At 36.9% G+C, this 24,333-nt stretch overlaps 1 protein-coding gene across 5 annotated transcripts in view; it reads left to right on the top strand.

Moving 5' to 3' along the window:
* The window catches only part of Pi3K21B (phosphatidylinositol 3-kinase regulatory subunit alpha), a 519,263-nt gene that overhangs the window by 368,863 nt on the left and 126,067 nt on the right, over positions 1-24,333 (top strand). For all 5 annotated transcript variants that reach the window (XM_090372927.1, XM_090372928.1, XM_090372924.1 and 2 more), the window contains one exon: positions 12,558-12,756. In XM_090372927.1, coding sequence (XP_090229053.1) covers positions 12,558-12,756 — 199 coding nt within the window. The remainder of the gene's footprint in view (positions 1-12,557; positions 12,757-24,333) is intronic.

The raw sequence follows: 24,333 nt of genomic DNA, 5'->3' as shown, positions 1-24,333 counted from the left end.
ACCCTAACACAGCCCATGTATTTACTTGTTCCACTATGACTCCCAGGAGTCCTGGAAATTCCCATTGCATTGCTTTCCAGGCTGCTGCTCAATTGCATTTCAATAGAAGTAGTGCATGAATTACTTTTACCTCTGCCAGCGGCTACTGTTTATTTTTAGTCCGTGTATCCCTCCAAGCTAGCAGTTTTCCAACCCACCTAACTCTACCTCGATAGCATCAGCAAATATTCTTGCACCCTTTCTATTTAATTGTGTCCCATCCCTGTAGAAGCAGTCTCTCCTGTTAACAAGCACAGACCAGGCTGAGAAAAATTCTACCCATTGAGCCTTGCGCAGTCTTTCCAGGGCCGAATTGATTGACATGGCTCTCATCATATACTTCCTCCTATCGTGTCTGGGTAGAATTGCAGACACTTTCGAATTCAACCCTAACTCGCGGCTTTTTTTCAGCATTGTCTTGTACTTGTTAAGTAGTTCTGCCGGTCTCCTAATATCATTAGTGCCTCTTAATATCATTAGTGCCAACGTGTTTTTTTTTTTTTTTTTTTTATGTGAACCCCAAACACGAGAGGTATTAGAACCTATAGTACTTAGTACCGTGCTTGGGTTGGAGGTTGAGAAGACGAAAGAAGATATTTGTTGACATTGGACATGAACTTCTGTAGATTGTAATTTTCAGGAAATACATATGAAGGAAGGTTGTTCCAGAAAACAGCAGTTGAATGAATAAATGAGGAAGATGAAAAGTTGGTTCTGTGGGTTTGAAGTTGGACAGTAAATGGATGTTGGCTGGTGGCGGCACATGTTCGGACTGTTTTGAAAGAGAGAGCGGGAACTATAGAAGCCAATTCAGAAGAACAGTGCCCATGGAAGTATCTGTAGAAGAGGCATGCAGCAGAAACAGTGCGTCTATGAGAAAGCGAGTGGAGAGACTCTGTTAGAGATGAATCATTAATTAACCTAACTGCCCTCTTTTGAATGGAATCAAGAAGCCTGAGGGAAGTTTTGGGGGCACCACCCCAGATGTGGGAACAATATTTCATGGCAGGGCGGATTTGCGATTTATACAGAGTGAGCAACTGTTTGGAAGAAAAATAACGCCGAGAGCAAAAGAGAAAACCAAGTTTTTTATATGCAGAGGAAGCAATATTTGTAATGTGCTTGTGCCAAGAGAGATTAGAAGTCAGGGTAATCCCCAAAAGAGATATATCATTTTGCCTAGGAATCGGAGTGTCACTAAAGATAAGCATAAGAGCAGAAGAATCCTTTTTAAGAAATTAGGTACAGGTTCATTTAGGTACTATACTGTTAAAAGTAATGAAAGAGTGCTTAGAGACTGGCTAATGTATTCTCTTACAAATGAATATTTGTATTTCTTTATTTTCATGATATTTTGAAGCAATGCTGTAGCCTTAAGTAGATTGGTTGTACAGAGTGGAAGAATTCTTCTCTTAGACTGAAAGAACATGAGAATTCTTTTCTTGATAGACAGTCTTCTTGCACTGCTATTGCTAATCACATCGATAGTGTTTTAGTTGCCCAGTTCATTCATGAATGTAAATATTGTAGGAATATCTTAAGAAGCTTATGACTTCTTACAGTTTATTTCTCAGTGAATATGGAATTTTTCAGTAATAAGGAACTGATAAGTTATTTTATCTGATTTTTAACCAAGGTTATCTCAAGATAGGCAAATCATGGAAATTGTCATAATTACACAAAAAAAAAAAAAAAAAATGAAATTTTTCAGAAATTATTTCAATAGAAATATGGTGGACTTGACATACTTTTTTAACTGACTTTAGTGTGCATCCTGTTTATTAATTTTTTTTTCTTAGTAGCCTCTGTTTTCAAGATATTTCATGTTAGTCAAACTGATAATTGAAAAATTCTGGAATCGGGCATTATCTAAATCTTGCTGTAATCATCAGCAGCTATTTTTGATCAAATTGTAGACCCTGAAAGATTTTTCCAAACTGACTATATAAATTACAAAATATTGTTGCTTTTTGTGCAAGTGGGGCATCTGAACCAGAACCATTAATTACAAGCCTCATATCTGGTCTTCTCAAACGAATCTTATATCTGGTAATAAAAATGATATTTCTGTCCTGCTTGATTGAACAAACATATTTTTACAACTACTTTACATGAAGTTTTATTCCTAATGAAGAATTTCATAGAAGTTATGGACAAGAATAGAGATGGCTTTCGGTATTTCAAAAATGAAGTTTCTACACTTTAGTGATGCCGAAATCAAAGAAAATGTATGTGTCACTCCTCAGATCAGAATGTTACTGAAAAATGAAGATTTTGAAAATACGTTGTTAAATCCTTTGGATCTGGAAGCTTCAAAATCCTTTGAAAAAGTTTGTTAACATTTTTTTGTGGCAACAATAGAGGATAACTATTAACTCTTGATTGAGAATTTATTAAGCCTGCCAATATCTCATTGCAATATGCCTTTTAAAAAATACACTTCCTCCATTTCCATTTAGATTTTTTTTTTTCCACATAATCATAATCTTCAAGATATTGAATAAATTTTTATCAAGAAAGGTGAAAAGTGAGTATCCCTGTGGACTGTTGCTGGCACATTGATCAGAAATGCCACTCATGATGATGATGATGATGATGATGATCCCAAAAGAAAGAGCAAAAAAAAAAAAAAAAAACATTTTTTTACTCAATTTTATTGTAATATATGTTAAAATTTCAGTAAGTATAACCTGTGTTTCTCTTTAAATCCATGTGTGCTTGGCAATATCTGATATGAAGTTTTGAGAGCAGTGCAGTTCATAGGGTCTTGTCAATGATATACAGTAACTTTACTAGCAGAGATAAGGAGGTGATTATCCCTTTGTATAAGGCAATGATCAGACCACACCTTGAGTACTGCATACAGGTGTGGAGGCCTCATTTTAGGAAGATTGTATATCTGCTGGAATGAGGACAGGCAAGGACAATGAGATTAGCAAGGCAAACAAAGGGATGCTCTTACCAAGGAAGCCTTAAATTCTGCAAATTACAGCATCTGGAGACTAGGCACCTCTGAGGTAATTTAATTGAGGCGTATATGACTTTGAATGATTTGAGCAAGCTCAATGCCGATGGGATTCTTCCACTTGCTCAGATTACACACTTGAGGGGACATAAATTCAAATTGAGGAAAAACAGTTGCAAAACAGTTGCAAAATAGATGTGTGGAAATTTGCCTTTAGCCAGTGAGCAGTTGATTGCTTTGACAAACTTCCATCTGTTGTGGAAGTTGATAGCTTAAATAGTAGATTCAAGAAAGGAGTGGACAAATGTTTGGAGCGAATGGATAGTTGAAATGGAAAGGGTTTTTTTTTTTTTTTTTTTTGCTGTATTAGCTTGCTTTTGTGCATCATATTCCTCTGCTAATGCTAATCTGTAACTTGCACTCTCTATACCCTATTGTTAATGAGAATGAAAGTAACTTGCATTCTGCTGCTGATTACCTTAGCATCCTGCCGAGCCTCTATATTTGTGAATATGTGTGTGTGTGTATGCTATTTTCCATCAATGGAAAATACTAATGTCTAAGTGTAATTCTAAAATCAAAACATTTAGGATCTTTGCCATGAATTAGACATTCAGCACAACTTGATGTTATCAAGACATGTAATGCATCAACATGCTTTTCCTATTATTTCTGAAGAGTGTGTGTGTGTGGGGGGGGGGAAATCCAGTAAAAGAGAAAATGAAGCACTATTCCCAAAATTGAAAGGGGTAGAAGGAAACAGCTCTGATGACGGTGGTATATATTTTAATACTGCAAAGAATTCATGAAGTTAGTAAAATACTTATGCAATTTTCTGCCAGTGCTAGATAACCTGTCTTCCTAAAAGAAAACAGGTTATCCCTGAAATACTGGAATTATCCAGTATTTAATGGATATTTTTCTAACTGTAAAAAAAGAATCTACATACAGAATTACATACAGAGATTCTAGGAGAAAAAAGTTCCTGGGAGTGTGTTTGGATTTAAGTTCTTTAAATTAATTTAACTCTAAGGCATTCATTTATTGTCAAGTTTCAATATGTCATATGCAGCTCTATATTAACCCAGCAGTGGTGCCATCATTTTTATTAAAAAAGAGAAAGGTTGCAGGACACCTGACAGTTCTTGCACCTAGTTTCTATAAGAAGACCATACGAAAACCATATCAGAAACTATTACAGTAAAAGAGTAACTATGTTTAGGAAGGAAGGGGGAAAAAATTCAGAATTTTAATCATTGATTAACAGTTAAGGCAGGAATAGTTTTTCAATGGGTGTCTGTCAGGTTCCCTGCCACTGCTGCCTGGTTAAGTATAGATGCCAGATTTATGCTCTCTAATTAAGTGAAAACTTCATGTTTTTTTTTATGAAATTAGTAACTATGTATCTGTTTTGAATAAGTATGGTAAATAACTAACCTTAATGATTTGACCACCTGTGTTCGTGTACTGCATAGATACAGAATTAGTGTTCAAATGATTTTGATACCAACAAAATAATTTATTATATCAGAAATAAATCTTTTATGATTATTGCCTTGTAACTGATTAGTCATTACACAAATTATTGGTCATGTGGGTGGGCTAATAAATGACCTAGATTATGAATTTATATTATAGATGCTCATAACAGTATAGTTTGTTTTAAAAAATAAATAAAAATTTTAAAAAAAATTGTGGATGGTCTAATAAATGGCCCAGGATTATAAATTATAGTATAGATGCACATGACATGTGCATCTATACTATAGATGCACATGTCATGTGCATCTATTTGCGATTTGAATAATTTGTGTTAAAAATAAATAAAAATAAAAACTCATTTCAAGTGGCCTTAATACTTGCACTTCTTTTGTATGAAATAAATGAAATTACATATTTTAGCATTGCCTTAATCCTAAATGAGGGAAGTAGTGAATTTAATGATATATGATCACCTTAAAAAACCTTTTCAAAATCTCATGTTATAATAGCGCTAGTAGTGGCAAAATTATGGAAGAAAGCAAGCTTCTATGACACTGGCCATTTATAAAAGAAGAAAAAAAAAAAAATCCCCTTATTTGCCTAGTCCTAATAATTTGTTGAGTCCTTGAAATATATTCAAACTACATATATATTTATCATAAGATTTTTTTATTTATCATCGTGAAGTTTATTCCAACAATTAAGTTACTCTGTGTCTGAAAGAAAATTTCTAGGCATCTTTTTAAACTACCTTTTTTTTTTGTAATTTAATTTGTCCCCTTTTTGTGTGTCATCCTAGAAGCAGTAACGATGCTATCAGTATTTAATTTATTCAACCTGTTTAAAGTCAGACATTTCAGTTAATTGCACATCATTCTCCTTATATATGCCTAGTTTCGAGATGCTACAATTTACAGAACCCAAGTCTTCCTTGGTAAAAACACAATTTTTGTTTTTTTGCCCGTGATTAATTTTGATATTTTTTGGGGCACTGGAGTACGTTAGAACCATAGTATAATGTAATATTGTTACACTGCCATAAATTTGTTGCATATGTACTTTAGGGACTTACAAAGCTCCAAGAATCAGTTAATAGAAAACTATTTCATATTCATTGAAGCTGAATCATTCTAAGTAGCTGAGCCACAGTTGTATATATATTCTATCATTTGCATTTTTGTAAGATGTTGTGCCACATAATTAGCATTAGCAAGGGCACATGATGCAAGAAAGCAAGCTTATATAGCATCAGCCAAAAAAAAAAAAAAAAAAACCCTTTATTTCACCCATCCCCTCACTCCAAATATTTTTAAGTACTGCCTTGAATCTATTTAAGCTATCAACTTCTATAACAACAGATGGAAGATTGTTCCAGCAATCAACCACCTGCTGGCTAAAGGTAAACTTCCACATGTCTATCCTACAACCGTCTTTCCTCAGTTTGAATTCATGCCCTCTCAGGTGATTATTCTAAGCAAGCCCATCAGCATTGAGCATGCTCAAACCATTCAAGGCTTTATACACCTCATTCAGATCACCTCGCAGGTGCCTAGTCTCCAGACACTGTAATTTGCAAAACTTAAGCCTTTCTTTGTAAGAGCAACCCTTTGTTCTGTTCACTAATCTTGTTGCCCTTCTCTGTACTCGTTCCAACAGCTCTACATCCTTCTTAAAATGAGGCCTCCAGATCTGTATACAATACTCATGGTGTGGCCTGACCATTGCCTTATATAAGGGGATAATCACCTCCTCATCCCTGCTAGAAAAATTCCTGTATATCATTGACAAGACACTGTGAGCTACTCTTGCAGACTGTCTGCACTGCTCAGAAAACTTCATATCTGCCTGCACAATTACCCCCAGGTCCTTTTCATTCTCTACCACTGTTAGTGTGGTACCACAGAGTTGATAAGTTACTCTGGGATTACTGCTTCCCATATGTAGTACTTTACATTTGTCAATGTTAAACTTCATTTGCCACCTCTCAGCGCATCTGCTCAACTTTTCTAGATCCTGCTGCAGCAGTGTACTGTCATTAGTGTCATTAACAACCCTCCCAACCTTCGTATCGTCTGCAAACTTTAAAATTAAGCTTGATATACCATCATCAATATCATTTATAAATACAGAAAACAACAATGGACCCAACACTGAACCCTGAGGGACTCCACTAATAACATTAGTCCTCAAAGAGCAGTGTCCATTGATTACCACTCTCTGTCTTCTCCCACTCAACCATCCCTTTATCCATAGCAGCAATTTGCTTCCAATGCCACAGTGCTCCAATTTGTGCAGCAATCTTCCATGTTCAGCAGTATTAAAGGCCTTTCTAAGATCCAAATATATGATATCAGAGTTATTCTTTGCATCCAGTTCCTTTGTGACTACATCATAGTGTCCAATCAAATTAGTCAGACAAGACTTCCACTTAACAAACCCATGCTGTGTCCGAGCTATAACTGAAGTCTTGTCTAGATGATCCTGCAATGCTTCTTTAACCAGTGCCTCCATTAATTTCCCTGGAACAAAAGTTAAACTAACAGGTCTGTAATTACCTGTGTCTCCCTTTGATCCTCCTTTGTGGATTGGGGTCACATTTGTACATCTCCAGTCCATGAGTACCTCCCCTGAGTCCAGGGAAGCTCTCATATTATATGGCTAAGGGTTTGCTTACTTCCTTTGCCACCTCCTTTAATATAACTGGATAGATTCCTTCCACTCCAAGTGCCTTTCTTATGTTTATCTTCAACAATTTCTCCTCCACTTTACTCTCTGTTATTACAAGATTATCTAGCTTACTTCTAACACTACTCACACCTGAGGGATTAGCAAGTTTGCATGAACTTTTGTCAGGAACTGAAACAGATGGTTACTGAAGATGGTAAGGTTCTGCACAAGGTGATAGTGACAGATGAGACATGGTTTCATCATTTTGACCTGGAGAGTAAGCAACAAAGCTCTGTTTAGTAGTCTACATCATCACCAACACAAAAAAATAAAAGCAAAAGTTGTGGCTTATGCAGGAATGGTTTACCAGCATATAAACCACATCTTGAGACTGTTATGGAACCTTACTATAGAACTGTACCGCACACTGAGGGATCACATTCATCACCAATTACCACAGTTGCATGCAGGTGGGTGGATGCTGTATCACGACACTGTGAGACCTCACATTGCTTATAATGTTATTTAGTACTTAGCCAGCATTAATATCTCCTCATCTCTCCTTTGGCCCTGACCTTGCACCCTATGATTTTTTTATTTCCAAAGTTAACGAAAGAGCTGCAAGGAAAACATTTCTAGTTGTCAGAAGAAGTTGTAAAGACATCAGAGGCAATTCTCAAACACATGTCAAAAAATGTCTTCCACTACATGTTTGAAGAATGGCAAAAATGTTGGAGTAAGTGCATTTCATCAAATGGGGCTATTTTGAAAAGGACCGTCAAAATATGGATGATTAATAAAGATATGTTGTGAAAAGATTATGATCATTCCTTGCTGAACAGTCCTCATAGCTGAAAGTCTAAAATGTTCATTTAGTTGATATTCAGGTCCCACTTGAATCAGGTGCATTGATATTTGAAAAATATGTCAACCAAATCCTCTATTCATGTTGGCGGGACTGTTAATTATTCTGGGTATGTTAATATTCACGGCACAGCTTGCCATTTTTCTCTCTCTCTCTCTCTCTCTGTTTTTTGCATGAATTGGTTATTACACCTAATGCTTTATGTTTTGAGTTAATATTTTTTCCTAAAATATTATACAAATTAGCACAATATATAGTGCAATATAATATGCCACTGTTATACTATGTGATTGACAGTTGCATTAGCATTAGTAGAGGCATTTGATGCAAGAAAGCAAGCTTATGCAGCATCAGCCAAAAAAAAAAAAAAAAAAAAAAAACCCACTTCACCCCTCTGTTCGTTCAAAATACCTGTCCAGCTGAGCCTTATTTAGACTTATTTAGGCTATCAACCTCCACTACAAGGGATGGAAGTCTGGTCCACCAACCAACCACCCGCTGGCTAAAGGCAAATTTCCGCACATCTATCCTACATCTGTCTTTCCTGAATTTGAATTTATGCCCTCTCAGGTGATTATTCTGAGCTAGAGGAAGAATCCCATCAGCATTGAGCATGCTCAAACCATTCAAGGCTTTATACACCTCTATCAGATCACCTCGCTGGTGCCTAGTCTCCAGACACTGTAATTTGCAAAACTTAAGCCTTTCTTCGTAAGAGCACCCCTTTGTTCCATTCACTAATCTTGTTGCCCTTCTCTGTACTCGTTCCAGCAGCTCTACATCCTTCTTGAAATGAGGCCTCCAGACCTGTATACAGTACTCTAGGTGTGGCCTGACCATTGCCTTATACAAGGGAATAATCACCTCCTTATCCCTGCTGGAAAAATTCCTGTCTATCATTGACAATACTCCATGAGCTACTCTTGCAGCCCGTCTGCACTGCTCAGAGAACTTCATATCTGCCTGCACAACCACCCCCAGGTCCCTTTCATTCTCTACCACTGTCAGTGTAGTACCACAGAGTTGATACGTTGCTCTGGGGTTGCTGTTTCCCATGTGTAGTACTTTACATTTGTCAATGTTAAACTTCATTTGCCACCTCTCAGACCATCTGCTCAACCTTTCCAGATCCCGTTGCAGCAGCATAGTGTCAGTAGTGTCCTTGACAACCCTGCCAACCTTTGTATCGTCTGCAAACTTGGACATTAAGCTTGATATACCATCATCAATATCATTTATAAATACAGAAAACAATAATGGACCCAACACTGAGCCCTGAGGGACTCCACTAATAACATTAGTCCACGATGAGCAGTGTCCATTGATTACCACTCTCTTTCTTCTCCCCCTCAACCACCCCTTTATCCATAGCAGCAATTTGTCTCCAATGTCACACTGCTCCAATTTGTGTAGCAGTCTTCCATGTGCAACAGTATCAAAAGTCTTTCTAAGATCCAAGTATATAATATCAAAGTTATTCCCTGCATCCAGTTCTTTTGTGACTGCATCATAATATCCAATCAAATTGGTCAGGCAAGACTTCCCCTTAACAAAGCCATGCTGTGTCCGAGCTATAACTGAAGTCTTGTCTAAATGATCCTGCAGTGCTTCTTTAACCAGTGCCTCCATTAATTTTCCTGGAACAGAAGTTAAGCTCACAGGTCTATAATTACTTGTGTCAGCCTTTGATCCTCCTTTGTGAATTGGGGTTACATTTGCACATTTCCAGTCTATGGGTACCTCCCCTGAGTCCAAGGAAGCTCTCATAATTATGGCTAAGGGTTTGCTTACTTCCTTTGTTGCCTCCTTTAATATAACTGGATAGATCCCATCCACCCCGGGTGCCTTTCTTGTGTTTATCTTCAACAGTTTCTCCTCCACTTTACTCCCAGTTATTTCAAGATTCTGTAGCTTACTGCTAGAGTTGAATACACCTCGGGCATTCCCCTCGCTGAATAACTCCTCATGTGTGAATGTCCATGCAGAATATTCATTTAGTTTGTTAGCTACCTGAGCAGGATCATCAACAGTTGACCCATCAATATCAAGTGGACCAATCTGATTCATCCCCTTCCTTCTAGAGTTTACATAAGTAAAGAACTCTTTGCTGTTTTTCTTTGCATCCCTTGCCAAGGATTTCTCGTAATCTGCCTTCGCCTGCCTAACCTCCTTTGTAACTTGGTTGCATATCAACTTGTATCTATCATAGGCTTCTGTGTCATGTGTTAATTTGTAAGTATCCCATGCATTTTTCTTCTCTGCCATATGCCTCATTACTTCATCTGACATCCATTTTGGCCTAAACCTTGAACAATATTTCTTAGTTGGTATGTAAAGCCTAGTAGCTTCCAAGATAAGTTCTTTGAATGCTTCCCATTTTGAATTTGCTGTTGGTAACATCATCAGTTGGTCCCACTGTATAGAATTTAAATACTGTCTCAGTCTATCGTAGTCGCCTTTATGGAAGCAATAACCCTTCCCTTTACCCCTAATGGTAGTTACCTCTTTGAGTAAATCCCACTTCAGCACACTGTGATCACTACCACCTATTGGTTCATTTATCTGCAGATTCTTAATGCATGAAGAATCACTGCTGATAATCAAATCAAGAGTATTACTCCCTCTAGTTGCCTCCCGAACATGCTGATGTAGAAAACAATCATCCAATAAATCCCCAAAAGCCCTGCTAGTGTGTGAGTGACTAGCCCCCAAATTCCAGTCAATATCTGGGAAATTAAAATCTCCCATTATAAGACTCTCTGATTTACTTGCCCACTCTATTTCCCTGTACAGTTTCTTATTATACTCATCAGAGTCATTAGGCCTATAGCACACTCCTACTCAATTTTGATCTCCCAATGCTTATGTCACACCAAACTGACTCAACACTGCACTGTCCAGCGATGTCGACTGGCTTCACTTCCTTGGTTTTTATGTGTTTCTTAACTAATAGCATAACCCCTCCCCCCTTCCTATCCTTTCTGTAGACGTTGTACTCCCCAAATTCCAGTTCTGCATTCCTTATATCTGTGTGACACCACGTCTCTAATATCCCAACAATATCTGCCTTTGATGTTTTGAGCAATACCTCAAATTCATCAAATTTATTTACTAAACTCCTAGCATTGGTGTACACGCAAGTATACCTGCACCTGTTTCTATTCTTAGCTACCCTAACACAACCCATGTGTTTACTTGTACCACAATGGCTCCCAGCAGTCTCTGAAATATCATGCATCTTGTTTTTCAGGCTTCTGCTCATTCTAATAGAAGCAGTGCAAGAATCTCTTTCACCTCTGCCAGTGGCTACTGTCAATCTATTGGTCTTTGTCTCCCCCCAAGCTAGCAGTTTTCTGACCCACCTAACACTGCCTCGATAGCATCAGCAAATATTCTTGCACCCTTTCTATTAAGTGTATCCCATCCCTGTAGAAGCAATCTCTCCTGTTAACAAGTACAGTCCAGGCTGAAAAAAATTCTACCCCTTGAGCCTTGCACTATCTTTCCAGGGCCGAATTGATCGACAAGGCTCTCATCACATACTCCCTCCTATCGTGTCTGGGCAGAATTGCAGACACTTTCAAATTCAACCCTAATTCTCGGCTTTTGTTGAACAGTGTCCTGTACTTGTTAAGTAATTCTGCCGGTCTCCTGCTCTTAATATCATTAGTGCCAACGTGTACAACTATATCACCTTTTGTGCCCTTAAAAGATGATATTCGCTCTACAACGTCATCAACCTTTGCCCCTGGCAGACGTACCCTGGTTGCCTGATAATATACATTAATTCCGTGCATTGTTTTCCTCTGCACGTTAACTAAACTACCATTTTGAGGTTAACGCTAAGGTTACACGGCATCCATTTTGATTTATACCTTTAATAGTATTTTTTTTTTGTTATAAAAACTGTTGTAGCTTCCAGAACAACTCTCCTACAGCTTTGAACATTTGTAATTATTACAATTGCTGCTTCGTACTGCCATAAAGAATTCATTAGCATGCACAATGCATCTAGAAATCAGTAGACCCTCAGTGCCACAACAGAAACAAAGCAGCAAGTGAAGCCAGTTCATCAACAATAGTGATCACACAATATTAGGAATTTCAGACAATAAGATTACATTGCATTGAAACCATTCATCCAGACTCTAATTCAAAGACTCGAAACCTGAATTGTTTTTTAACGTCATTCTATAATTTGTTTAATTCTAAATACATATAGTAATTTATGATTACTTTGATTTTTGCTATTACTACAGCATTTCTTTTCTGTAGTAATAGCAAAACCTAATACTTGTTAATACCCTGAAGAAGTCCCACAAAGAGGAATTTAAATGTGTGGGTATTTAAAAAGTTAGTAAGTACTGGATAATAAGTTGATCTCTATTAAATGCATATTGTCAGCACAGCTCATTTACATTATCTAGCACCTGCTTGCAAAAATGCCATTTAATGAACAGATTTGCATCTTTTGTTAAATAATTCTATAAAACCTTTACTTACATAAAATTTACATCCAGATATTTTCCTTTATCCCAGCTATTCCTCCCCGAAGACCATCAAGGGTTTCTCAACCATCAGGAGATTTTATTAATGTTGGCAGTCCAGGTAGCATCAATAATAATGGAATCCATGTTTTAGGATCAGTTGATGGTTCTGATGGTATTATTCTCCCTAGGCCCAACGATGGACCAAAATCTTTACAAGAAGCAGAATGGTACTGGGGCGATATTACACGGTAATTATTAAACAATAAATAATTTTTTTTTTTACCCTTGCTTATTGTTGAATAATCAGTAATTCAGATTGTCATTTAACTTAGTTTGTCTATAATATTCTTGGGCCTGTTATCTTTTCCTGTTTAGTTACCAGTATTTTAAATGTGTATTAATATTGAAGTAGTGTGTAACTAGAGCTAGACACTAAAATAAGTTGTGTTTTGTCATTGCCTTTCTTGACAAATCATGCAGTTAATGCTATATGGAAGTATTTGTAATAAAACTAACTCACTAACAAAATATCAAGCAGTTTACAGCCATCTGTACTGGACAACATCTCTTGCATATACTGGCTAGCATCAGCCATTGGCATAAAAAGTCAAAATATGCTGCGGTTCCAACATCACTGACTTAAAAGAAGAAATACCAGTCTAAGGAAAACTGCTCTCCATTAAGTCTGGTTAATTGATGCCATCACCAGCCTTATCAATAATGAACCACTTGAGACACCAAAAAGAATGTAAATGGAGATTCCATACTCTCAGATGTTACTGGAAATATATGGAAACACCTACAGCATCCTTCAAAAATGCAAAATTTGCTGAAGAATCACACTACACTATATTGTATATTCATAATTTACTTAGTTTAATGAATTTAACAATTACATTAATAGATTATATGTTTAGAGGATTGTGTGCCTCTTTTTCTGTGGTAAAAACTAATAGAACAGTAATAATATGATAGTAGCATACAGATGTTACATTTTTTTGTCCTAGATGGCACAAGAACCACTTGGAACTGCAGAATGTGAGTTACGGAATCCTGGAAGCCCAGGTCATCACATCACATTACATTTGAGTGAACCATTATCTGTTGTCCCCCTTGGCTTTTGCCCATATATGACATTAGTTCATCTGTGTCTAACATCTCAACCTTCATATGATTGGTTAATATACAAAACACAGAGATCCTCAACTTGGGTAAACTCAAGTGTAAATAAACTAAAAAGAGATATGACTATTTAGCCCCGCCAACAGGGTCAGACACTCCCCCCACAAGTTACCTCACCACATGGAGGTAGGTCACTACTATTTATTAAACCATACTTAACAATGTAATCTACAATTAGTAGACTACACTATGGCCCATACAGGCCTTTAAGTCAACTATACCAGCCAATATAAGTTCTAGAGTCCAGACCAAGCAGTGCGCTGCAGCAGTTGTATCTAAGTTACCATTGATACTATTGTGCACAATTCTGAAGTTCACAAGTTGTACACTCGCAGCAGTTATCTTCTGTCTGCTCCTGATATCAGATGTGCACAAAACATAATTCAAACCTAAGTGACTAAGCACCATGAAGGAACAGCAATACAAAATGCCTCAATGTTACCAGGACAAGCATGGATGACCCCACCTCCATGGGCAGAACCATGAGAGCCAAAACATCTGAATCCATTTGAACTGTCACATTCTAACATGCACAAACTACTGCGCACCACACCACCCCCAAACATCAGCCATAGTCCTTTCTTTGTTTTTCTAAATCCAACACTTGATTCAATTTCAGATCTCTTATTTGTGGCAGCATGATTGGAGGGGACCCTATGCCTCCAGAAGTTTATGCATTTCAGATCACTATTCAGATCTGGACAATCTCTATAAGAGCGGCCCCCACCCAGAACAGTGTCCGCAGAAGGGATCACCCCCACATGGTCAAAAGCCATGCAGAGAAGAACTGTGTAGGTATCAACAGGTCCTTAACACTGTGCAATGTCACCCAATGTCTGGTCTCGGTGGCATACGGTAACTTTCGATCGCACATTATCTTGACTGAAGCCACCATCTTTGAAATTTCTTATCCATAGCTGGTCTAGATACTCCTCTCGAGAAACTTCTTTGTTAACATTAAAAACAACCAGTCTGTCTCTCAATCTCCATTCCAAGTTCAACCAACTTTAGGACAAAACAGGATATTTTTAGTGTCTTGTTCAGACTGCCTACGGCACCACCTGCTTATCAGTTATAGGTCTTGCAGCAATAACTTTCATGCCTTTTAATTTAGACTGAACAGATGCCAGAAGTTGCTTCTTAATTTCATCGGTTGATCTAATCTGATCCGTGACAGCCTTGATTATTACTGCCTTTGGCTTTGTTTGCTCCTCCTGCATCGCAACATCAGCAGCCTCAGAATAATTTGGTTAGTCTAATGAATTTAACAATTGCATTCATAGATCATGTTTGGAGGATTTTTGCTCATCCTGTGTTGCAGCATGAGCAACCTCGGCATAACTTACTGTATTTCTTTGATTCTAAGACGCACCTTAATTTCAGTACCTTAATTTCAAAAAAAAAAAAAGCTTTGATTCTAAGAAAAAATAAATAAATAAAATGAAACACTAAAATAAATCTAAAAAATATTTTTATTATAATAGAATTCAATTTACTAACAACAATAGTACCTGTATTTATCAGTAGGTATATTATTCATCACTTCCTTCTGAATCTTCTGAGCTGTCGATATCTGCATCTGATTCTGCATCTGAATTCTGCATCTGAATCTGTCAGATTCTTCTGAGCCATCGTTATCTTCATTATCCCATAATATATCATCTTCTGAGCCATCTAGAGTGTTGGTGATGCAACGTTTTTTAAATGAGTGCTTGACCATTCTTTCTGCGATCAGCTTCCAAGCTGTTGATACCCATTCTGCCAATTTTGATGCTGGCGTTTTCTTAATTTTTCTGGAAAGTGTCAGAGGAAGGTTGTCGGTCAACAGCCAAGATTCATATTCCTTTCTCAAGTAATCCTTAAATGGTTTGTTGACTGAAACGTCGAGTGGCTGCAGTTGGCTAGTCATGCCACCAGTAATCACAACCAAGTCACCACGTTTTTGCATGATTTTATTTTTGACCCGTTCGGACAAAGGTCCACGAAATGCATCAAGTACTAGCATGCTAGGTGGGTTATGAAGACTTCCAGGACATCTATTCCACACAACATTTAGCCAGTCTTCCATAAGCTCTGCCGACATCCATCCATTTTTTGTGCATGCACAATAACATCTTTGGGGAAAATTTCATTCTTTGGTATGGTTTTTCGATTTAAAATTAAATATGATGGCAACTTTCGACCATCAGCGGTGATGCATGGCATCACAGTGATATGCTGCTTTTCGTAGCCTGTACTTATAATCTTGATTTCCTTAGCACCTTTAGCGTTGATGGTGTAATTTCAAGGCATATCGAAGAAGACCGGGGTTTCATTAGCATTTCCAATTTTACTAAACTCAGTTTCTTTTTTTCCTTAATTTCATCACCTGTCGCTGAAAGTTAATCAGCTTCTGTTGAAAGTCTGCAGAAATTTTTTGACAGATAGATGTTCGACGCCTTAGCGATACTCCACTATAATGCATGAGTCTGTTGCACCAGCCGCGACTGCCTTTAAAAATTATTTTCTCTATTCTGAGGGATTTGGCAGTTTCTCCGGCTTTCAATTGCATGGCTTGTCGAGTGATGGGTAATCCTTTTGCACGTGTCTCCATTACAAAACGTATCACAGCTTCATCGACTTGTGGAAATCTTCCTTTCTTAGGCCCTGTAAAGCACTTGGTTGTTGTTTTGCACGAAAATATGGAATTGCGATCATTTCTCCAACGATGAACATTTACTTCACTAATGTCAAAATGTCGACCCGCAGCTCTATTTCCTTGTTCTTTTGCATACACAATAACTTTTTGTTTCAATGCGGCTTCGTAGTGCAATCTTTTTGACATTTTAATGTGCAATAAGGGATCAAAAAAAAAAATGAAATAAAGTAACTCCACTTCTTACATACTTTTGAAGATACAAACAAAACTTCCTAGTTTTTGCTGAGTGAGCTCCACTATAATGAAATAACAGTGGCTTCACATTTCAAAAGCACGTGAAATCACCCACGCCACTTTATTCTCCAATGGAATTAGAGAATGCGATAATGGTCAATCTTGGAGGTGAAGTTTCTGCATAAAAACAAAACATGTGGTGCTGTGCAAAGCACGGGAAAATTCGTAGGAAAAAACTGCGATTGTAAGATGCACTCCGTTTTTAGAGATGATTATAGGGGAAATAAAGTGCATCTTAGAATCAAAGAAATATGGTAGTTACTTTAATGAATTTTACAATTACATTCATAAATCATTAATTTTTTAGAAGACTAAATGTACAAGTTATAATATGGGTTGAAATTAACTATTTAATATTGGTGTAAATACACCGTAGTTTACCCATGTTTAACTACATAAGCAGTGTTAAGGCATCGTTTGATTTTATCTCATATTGTGGCTACCTTCACAACGAGATACCAGGTATTGCACTACTTTGAATAAACAATGCTTCTCTAATAGAGCAGACTACTGTTATTTATTCCCAGTGGGCACCACCAGCGCCTCCGTAGCCAGGTGGGCAGGAGCAGCAGTGCATAGCACACGCTTCTTGATTAGACTGGGGTTCAAGCCCATGACCACCAAATACGGAGGATGCGGAAAGGTCAGGGAATGACCACTGCATATCCCCGGAGCAATATGGCCTTAGTTGCTAATGCTCCTAAAAAAAAAAAAAATCAAATCAAATGGGCACCACCACCACCACCCAAACGGCACTGTTTTGGAGCTTGTTTGCTCACTCATAACAGTAGTCTCCTCTATTAGGGAAGCATTGTTTATTCGAAGTAGTGCAATACCTGGAACTCATTGTGATGGTAGCCACAATATGAGATAAAATCAAACGATGCCTTAACACTACTTATGTAGTTAAACTTATGGGTTAACTATGGTTTTTTTACACCAATATTATATAGTTAATTTCAAACCCATAACATATTATGCTTTATGCATTTAGTCTTCTAAATATTATTATTACCTACACCATTTGGCATGTTTGCATTACCAGGGTCTGCCTGCCCACCGATCAGTGAGCCAACAAGCTCCGAAACGGTGCTCTCTGGGTGGTGGTGGTGCCCACAGAGAATAAATAACAGTAGTCTGCTCTATTAGAGAAGTGTTGTTTATTCGAAGTAGTGCAATACCTGGTATCTCCTTGTGAAGGTAGCCACAATATGAGATAAAATCAAACGATGCCTTAACACTATTTATGTAGTTAAACTTATGGGTAAACTATGGTTATATTTACACCAATATTGTATAATAAATCATTAATATGAAAACAAAGCTACAAGGCTCAACAGGTTCTACATAGTACTGATATTTTAAAATTATAAAAGCGAACTTCAATTTGGTATGTAGAATGGCTTCAGACCAATGCTATCCAAATGTAGGCGGATAAAATAATTTAATGAATTCTTGCCCTCACAGTACCATGAATGATTTTACGTGCACCGGAATCAGAAGTCAAGGACCCCAACCCGAACCCAAAACACACCAATGAAAAAATTTTGATATATCAAAATTTTTCTCCTGAACAGAGGTTAAACTAACATGTCTGAAATTATTCATCACTCTTTGATCCCCCCCCCCCTTGTGAATTGGGGATACATTTGTACATCTGTCCGTGGGGACTTCCCCTGAATCCAAGGGTGCTCTCATAATTATGGCTAAGGGCTTGCTTACTTCCTTTGCTGCCCTCTTTAATATAACTGGATAGATCCCATCTATTCAGCTATATTAGATCCCATGAAAAATACTTGACAAGTGTAATTAATCTTAAAATTTGAAATTAGGTACTCTCATCAATAGAATAAGCTTAGGGAAATATAGCACAGGAACCTTGATTAGAAATAACTATTCAAGAAAAGAGAAAGGAGGAAATTAACAGAAACGAACTTAAATGTGCAGCAGATGTGGCAAGGAAGACAGCAGCAATGAAAGTCCATCTCCTGATTCCAGTAGTTAATGTTAAAAATTTGACATCTCGGCATATTACAGCAGATCATAATGGGTCTCTGTATTGGTCTTTCATTGAAGATCTGGGCTGATTATGAAGCATGCATTTTTCTAATAATTTAAAGCAGATTGAAGAAATGAGAGATTTTGGATTTTCAACTGATCTTAGTCTCTTGTGATATATTTTCTTTTTTTGACTTAAGAATAATTGTATCATTCATGTTTTTACTTGCCCCTTTTAGTCTGTCTAAGGGAAACCTTTTTCTAAATCTTTTTTATACTCGGCGATACATCTTTTTTCCTTCTTCTGTTAATTGGCCAAACCAAAACTCTTTCCTTAAATACTTTATTTTTAATTATCTATATAATATCGGTGTATAGATACACCATAGACAACTCTTAAAAAACTACGAAGTAGTTGTTGTAGGCATCATTTGCTCTGTTTCTCGTATTGTGCTCTGCCTTCACGACGAGTTGCCATGATATTGCACTACCTCGAATAAGTAATACTTCACTAATAGAGAAGACTATTGTTACTTATTCTCAGTGAGTACCACCACCCAGATGGCACTGTTTCAAGGCTATTGGCCTATCAACAGTGGATGGGCAGGTACCCTGGTATTGCAGACATGACGACCCATCATTGTGAAGATAATCACACAATATGAGAGATGCCAAAAGGTGTATATGACAATATTTAAAAATAACTAAATGCACAAGGTATAATACGTTAAGAGTTATGAGTTTATTATCTATATAATATCGGTGTATAGATACACCATAGACAACTCTTAAGAAACTACGAAGTAGTTGTCTGTAATGTCTACAATACCAGGGTACCTACCCATCCACTGATGATAGGCCAATAGCCTTGAAACAGTGCCGTCTGGGTGGCGGTACTCACCGAGAATAAGTAACAATAGTCTTCTCTATTAGTGAAGTGTTACTTATTCGAGGTAGTGCAATATCATGGCAACTCGTCGTGAAGGCAGAGCACAATATGAGAAGCAGAGCAAATGATGCCTACAACAACTACTTCGTAGTTTCTTAAGAGTTGTCTATGGTGTATCTATACACCGATATTATATAGATAATAAACTCTTAACGTATTATGCCTTGTGCATTTAGTTATTTTTAAATTTATTTTTAATATACTAGCCATTGTGACTATTGTCACATTTTTATTGCAAAATATGAAACTGTAATTGTGTTCTTACTCTCCTAATATCCTCAGTCTGGCACTGCTTATTTTACATTCATCTCGTTACCACCTTCACTTGTGCTTTAATTATTTGAGTAAAAAAAAAAAGCCCTGCACTGAGTATTGCATATCTTCTGTTCCTTTCTATCATTTCTCCAACATGACCTCTTTTGGTCATAGCAGCAGCAGCAGTAGTAGTAATGGCAAATGATGCAAGAAAGCAAGTTTATATAGCATCAGCCAAAAAAAAAAAAAAAAAAAAACCACACACACACACACTTCACCATCCTTACCATCCATTTCCACAACAACAGCTGGACAGCCATTCCAACGATCAACCACTCGCTGGCTGAAGGCAAACTTCCACACATGTATCCTGCGACTCATCTTTCCTCAACTTAAATTTATGCCCCCTCGTGTGTGTAGTCACAGAAAGAGGAAGAATGCCATTCACATTCAGCTTACTCAATCCATTCAAGCCCTTAAACACCTCAATCAGGTAATCCCACAGATGCCTAATCTGTTTTGTTCCCTTCACCAATCTGGCTGCCCTTCTCTGCACCTGTTCCAGCAGATCTGCATCATTTATAAAGTGAGGCCTAACCATGGCCTTGTATAAAGGGATAATCCCTTATCTCTACTAGAAAAGTTTATGTATATCATTGACAAAGCCCCATGAACTTTCCTAGCAACATCACTACATTGCTTAGAGAATTTCACATCTGCCTGCCCAATTTCCCCAGTTCTCTTTCATTTTCTGCTACCCTGAGTGTAGTTCCACACAGTTGATAAGTTATTCTGAGAGTACTACTACCCATATATATTTGCCAGTGTTAAACTTCAACTGTCATTTCTCAACCCATTGACCTAATTTTTCTACATCTTGTTGCAGTAGCATACCATCATTACTGTCATTAACTGCTCTGCCAACCTTTGTATCATCTTCAAACTTTCACATTAAGCCTGATATACCTTCATGAGTATCGTTAATAAATATTGAAAACAACAAGCAGCACTGAACCCTGGGAAATTCCACTGATAACATTAGTCCACGAAGAGCAGTGTCCATTGATAACCACTCTGTCTTCTTCTAGTTAACCATCCCTTTATCCATAACAGTAACTTGCCCTTAATGCCACATTGCTCCAGTTTATACAGCAGTTCTTTATGTGCAACAGTATCAAAAGCCTTCCTGAAATCTAAGTACAGTAGAACTTTGATTGTCTGTCAGGGTATGGGACCAAGACCATGATAGATAATTGAATAGAGGGATAATAGAATATGTACATTAAAAACATTATACAGTAAACATTATCTCAGGTTACGTTCCTGAGAAATGTCGCGAATACTGAGTTATGGCTCCCATAATAATAAAGGGGTTCCGTTCCAAAGTATGAAATATATAAGAAAAACTAGTCTAAAATTTTGTCTATGTATGTATTATAGGTACCTTCATAATATGACTCTGTACATAGACAGTACATAGTGAAATGCAAGCATATGGCATCGAAATGAAAATAAGAAACAATTTAATATTAAATGTAATATTTATTAAAAATTTCAAACAAATCTTTCAAACCAGCGCCTTTGCTTGCTAGCAAAAAAAACATCCCGCCAGTGCTATCACCAGTTTTGCTAAAGTGTTGATAAAGGAGTTTTGCCTTTTCATGAATGATGAGTGAACTTAACGGAATTTTATTTTGAGTTTGGTCTTCTGTCCACAGATTTAAAGCCTTTTCCATTTTTTCTAATTTAACATCACGAGTTACAGAGCAAATTTTTTAAGCAATTAGTGCGTTTTCACGGACACTACGGCGGATTTTTTCTTCCGATTTTTTGATTGATCGTACCGTTGACTCATTGATTTTATAATGTTTTGCCACTGAGGAGAAATTTTACTGAGGAGAGACATTAGAAATTTTGTCTAATAACTCAATTTTATTCGCTAATGTCATCACCTTCTTTGATATTTTCACATTTCTCTTTTTATGCGTAGCCATATTTTTGTAGGGGTTAGAAAGAAATTGTCCACAATAAAGTCACTTTCTTCCGTTAACACACTCGAAAAAGTCTGTTTTACACTGCAAAATGCTAGATTTATCATTGTTGTAAGCATATCAATTTATAAATTGATAAATTTATTCAATTTATAAACATATAAATTAAAATCAAACGACGAAACCTTCCATGACAAACGCATAACACATACTGAACAAGGATTAGCGAGAAACATCCACGCTCGCGATTTTGTCCCCCCCCCCCCACCCACTGAGCGCTGTTTTGACCGGGAAAGATAATTTTAGCCACGCCCATGTTTTTCATGGTGGAAAATATTCACGGCGCTTTAAAATCCACATTTTTTTAGGTTTCATTTTATATTAAATCGGCGATCGCGAAACTGCGAATACAGATACCGCGAATAGTGGGAGTTTACTGTATATTCAATTGACCAGGTCACCTAACTTATTTATTTTATTACATAATACATAACCTAATGAAATTTAATTAAACTTTAATTATTATTTATTTTTTACCAGGTTATCAAAAAAATCATAGTGCATACATACTACATACATACCTATTTTTAATATTTTGACTTACATTGGTCTAGTAATGTTATAAAATTTTAAAAGAAAACAATATTATATAATTAAATTGTTTTTAAAAAAGCCAATCAATTTCTTTTGTTTCATTAGCCCTCAAGCCTTTTGGGAGGCAATGTTGTGAATTTTTCACAAAAGTAACACTTGCAACTGCAAAATTTCAGTTTCCTTTGGAATGGTTTCTGTATCACTTGAATATATTTCTGGCCACAACTTATTTCAGCTTCATTGTATTGTTTGAACTGGAACATCATGCCAGGCATCAGCAACATTGAAAATTGCATCTTTTATAGTGTAGCATTTCCAAAACTCTATCACCTCTAATTTATTTTCTGCCATAACAAGTTTTTGAATGAACATTTTGTGATAACAATGTTTCATACTCTCAATCACGCCTTGGTCCATCGGTTGAATGAGAGAAGTCGTATTTGCTGGCAGAAAGTGGAATATTTTGCCACCATTGCTTTTTAAATCACATATGTGTATGGAATGAGTAGGCACTTTGCCCATCAGTAGCATTGCATATTGTGGTAAACCTTTTGATGCTAAATGTAATCTTACACATGGTTCAAATATTTTATGAAACCAATCATGAAATATATCTTGGCTCATCCACGCGTTGTTTTGTGAGAAATGTTTAACTGGCAAAGCATTTAAATTAATATTTTTAAATTATCTAGGCCTTTTTGGTTTTCCTCTAACAACCAAAGGCAATTTATGACTACTGCTGGCATTAGCACATACCACTATAGTGAGGCAATCTTTTATCAAGGTGTCATATGTTCATCATTGAGGCCAGTGTCTTTTGAGGTAGTGCCTTCCAGTTACGGCCAGTCTCATCACAGTTGTATATTCGTTCTTTAATCAAACTTCGATCAGCTATTTCCTTCTGTAGTTTTTCACGATAAACAGAAATTGCTGCTCTCTTTGCACTTAGCTTCTCACCCTCGATCGACAACTGTCGAATACCATGGCAAAGCTTAAATTTGTCCAACCATCTGATGCTAGCCTTGAATGAAGGATCTCCTCCTACTGAATGAAGGATCTCCTCCTACTTTTTTATTGATTTCAATGGCTTTTTTGATTATTATAGGTCTCGACAGTGGAATTCCTTGGCTACATTTTTGAACAAACCATTGAAACATTGCAGTATCCAATTGTTAATTTTTAGCAAGCTTCATTGTTTTACGACTTTTAACATTACCGTCAGTGGTTTCCATTTTTGACACGTGGTTTTCAATTTTGTCTGTATCGTGCTTTATATCATTTACTATTTTCCGATGCTATACTTATAGCACTTTCACATTTTCTTAGACGATTGATTATTTCAATTTTTCATGATAATCTCAACACTACTTGCTTAGTTTTTCTGTCATTTCAATGGATATACTAAATAAAAATTATTAAAATATGAAACAAGAGATTAAAGTACAATCATATACAGTGAGTTGTAAACAAAGCCTGAGTGACACATGGCACCAATATTGCAATGCATTACGGCGTAGTGGGGTTAAGTGACAGTTAACAGAGACTGGTGGTAAATAGAGTGACGGACAATCGAAGTTCTACTGTATATGATATCAAAATTATTTTTTGCATTCAGTTTCTTTTTCACTGCATCATAGTAACCTAAGAGATGGCTTAGACAAAATCGCCCCTTAACAAAACCATGCTATAACTGCAGCATAATTGCATTCCTCCCTCCGATCCAGATGGATCTGCATTCTTCTTTAACCAGTGAATCCATTATTTCCCTGGGACAGATGTTAACCTGTGACCCCCATTATTTTCCCTAAAATAGTAATTACAGACCAGGCTTAACAGCTTAAGCCTGGTCTGTAATTACTCGTATCACCTTTCCAACTCCCTTTATGACATGAGGATACATTTGCACATCTCCAGTCCATAGGAA

Source organism: Mastigoproctus giganteus, chromosome 4 (assembly GCF_048544385.1).
Source record: "Mastigoproctus giganteus isolate SK-2022 chromosome 4, ASM4854438v1, whole genome shotgun sequence".
Taxonomy (NCBI): Eukaryota; Metazoa; Arthropoda; class Arachnida; order Uropygi; family Thelyphonidae; genus Mastigoproctus; species Mastigoproctus giganteus.
This window is presented reverse-complemented; position numbering and strand designations above follow the sequence as displayed.